The 2500-nt window shown below is 44.3% G+C and overlaps 1 protein-coding gene across 1 annotated transcript in view; it reads left to right on the top strand.

The window, feature by feature from the left end:
• The window catches only part of LOC110510793 (collagen alpha-1(XI) chain), an 87386-nt gene that overhangs the window by 75658 nt on the left and 9228 nt on the right, over positions 1–2500 (top strand). The window contains exons 51-54 of the mRNA XM_036948801.1: positions 1–3; positions 224–277; positions 366–527; positions 763–816. The exon at positions 1–3 is cut by the window's left edge and continues 51 nt beyond it. Coding sequence (XP_036804696.1) covers positions 1–3; positions 224–277; positions 366–527; positions 763–816 — 273 coding nt within the window. The remainder of the gene's footprint in view (positions 4–223; positions 278–365; positions 528–762; positions 817–2500) is intronic.

Genomic DNA, 2500 nt, shown 5'->3' with positions numbered 1-2500 from the left:
TCAGTGAGTGTTTCATATGTCTGGTATATCATCTGTATAAGTGTATATGTGCAGGTTCAGACAGCGTTCCAACCCACACAGATCCATTAAATCAGTTCCATCTGTGACCAACCACTCCCAGAGAGTTGGAGTTTGTTGGAGTCCCCTGCATCTGTCTGTCTCGTTGTTCAGACGTTTCAGGTGTTTTCTATGACTTGAGGGGTTTCATCGTTGTTCTCTGTAGGGTCCACCAGGAGCATCAGGGGAACCCGGGCCCTCAGGACCACCGGGACGCAGGGTGAGAGAGAGAGAGAGAGTGTCACTGTGTGTTAGTTAGTTAATATGTAATTGTCAATATCTTAAATATTCCTCTATTTCCCCGTTAGGGTCACCTGGGTAAAGAAGGGAAGCAGGGGAAAGCAGGGATGAAAGGAGGGAAGGGCTCTCCAGGGTTGGAGGGTCTCCTGGGGAAGACAGGACCGGTGGGAGCCCAGGGACATTCTGGTAAACCAGGTCCTAGTGGTCTCAGAGGGATCCCTGGCCCAGCGGTGAGCACACACACACACACACCCTGACCCCTGACCTGTCAACTCATGACCACACAACCTCATGTGCCAGATGTACTTATACTGAGAATGTAAAACTGACCAACTTCATCAATGACAATACAGTTAAAATAAAACAATGTCTGTCTGTCTGTCTGTCTGTCTGTCTGTCTGTCTCTCTCTCTCTTTCTCTTCTTCTCTCTCCCTCCCCGTCTCTCTCTCTCTCTCTCTCTCTCAGGGGGAACAAGGTTTAAATGGACCACCAGGCGTAACAGGACCACCAGGACCCATGGTAAAACAGTCTACACCTTAATCCATCCATCTCTCCATCCTTCCATCCCACTCCATCCGTTGTCCCTTTCTCCAGAGTCTACAGCCCTATCTCAGTCACTACTATAGACCCATACATCCTATGTCAGTCTACAGCCCTATCTCAGTCACTACTATAGACCCATACATCCTATATCAGTCTACAGCCCTATCTCAGTCACTACTATAGACCCATACATCCTATATCAGTCTACAGCCCTATCTCAGTCACTACTATAGACCCATACATCCTGTATCAGTCTACAGCCCTATCTCAGTCACTACTATAGACCCATACATCCTGTATCAGTCTACAGCCCTATCTCAGTCACTACTATAGACCCATACATCCTATATCAGTCTACAGCCCTATCTCAGTCACTACTATAGACCCATACATCCTGTATCAGTCTACAGTCCTATCTCAGTCACTACTATAGACCCATACATCCTGTATCAGTCTACAGCCCTATCTCAGTCACTACTATAGACCCATACATCCTGTATCGGTCTCTACAAACACAAGTTATTGTTTACTAAGTTTACTAAGGCTGGTTTACTAAGGCTAGTTTACTAAGGCTGGTTTACTAAGGCTAGTTTACTGAGGCTGGTTTACTAATGGCTGGTTTACTAAGGCTGGTTTACTAAGACTGGTTTACTAAGGCTAGTTTACTAAGGCTAGTTTACTAAGGCTGGTTTACTAAGGCTAGTTTACTAAGGCTGGTTTACTAAGGCTAGTTTACTAAGGCTAGTTTACTAAGGCTAGTTTACTAAGGCTGGTTTACTAAGGCTGGTTTACTAAGGCTAGTTTACTAAGGCTAGTTTACTAAGGCTGGTTTACTAAGGCTAGTTTACTAAGGCTGGTTTACTAAGGCTGGTTTACTAAGGCTAGTTTACTATGGCTAGTTTACTAAGGCTGGTTTACTAAGGCTAGTTTACTAAGGCTGGTTTACTAAGGCTGGTTTACTAAGGCTGGTTTACTAAGGCTAGTTTACTAAGGCTGGTTTACTAAGGCTGGTTTACTAAGGCTGGTTTACTAAGGCTGGTTTACTAAGGCTGGTTTACTAAGGCTAGTTTACTAAGGCTCGTTTACTATGGCTAGTTTACTAAGGCTAGTTTACTAAGGCTCGTTTACTATGGCTAGTTTACTAAGGCTAGTTTACTAAGGCTGATTTACTATGGCTAGTTTACTAAGGATAATTTACATGGCTGGTTTACTAAGGCTAGTTTACTAAGGCTAGTTTACTAAGGCTCTGTCCCAAATTGCCCTAGATCTATGTACCCTGATCTAAAGTAATGCACTATATAGGGAATAGGAAGACCTATGTGCCCTGGTCTAAAGTAGTGCACTATATAGGGAACAGGAAGACCTATGTGCCCTGGTCTAAAGTAGTGCACTATATAGGGAACAGGAAGACCTATGTGCCCTGGTCTAAAGTAGTGCACTATATAGGGAACAGGAAGACCTATGTGCCCTGGTCTAAAGTAGTGCACTATATAGGGAATAGGAAGACCTATGTGCCCTGGTCTAAAGTAGTGCACTATATAGGGAATAGGAAGACCTATGTGCCCTGGTCTAAAGTAGTGCAGTATATAGGGAATAGGGTACCATTTTGGACGGAACCCTATGTGACCTTGGAACTCTACTCTGACCTCTAGCTTGACCT

This window comes from Oncorhynchus mykiss, chromosome 17 (assembly GCF_013265735.2).
Source record: "Oncorhynchus mykiss isolate Arlee chromosome 17, USDA_OmykA_1.1, whole genome shotgun sequence".
Classification (NCBI taxonomy): domain Eukaryota; kingdom Metazoa; phylum Chordata; class Actinopteri; order Salmoniformes; family Salmonidae; genus Oncorhynchus; species Oncorhynchus mykiss.
Note: the sequence above shows the minus strand (reverse complement) of the source record. Positions and strands in the feature narration are given on the sequence as shown.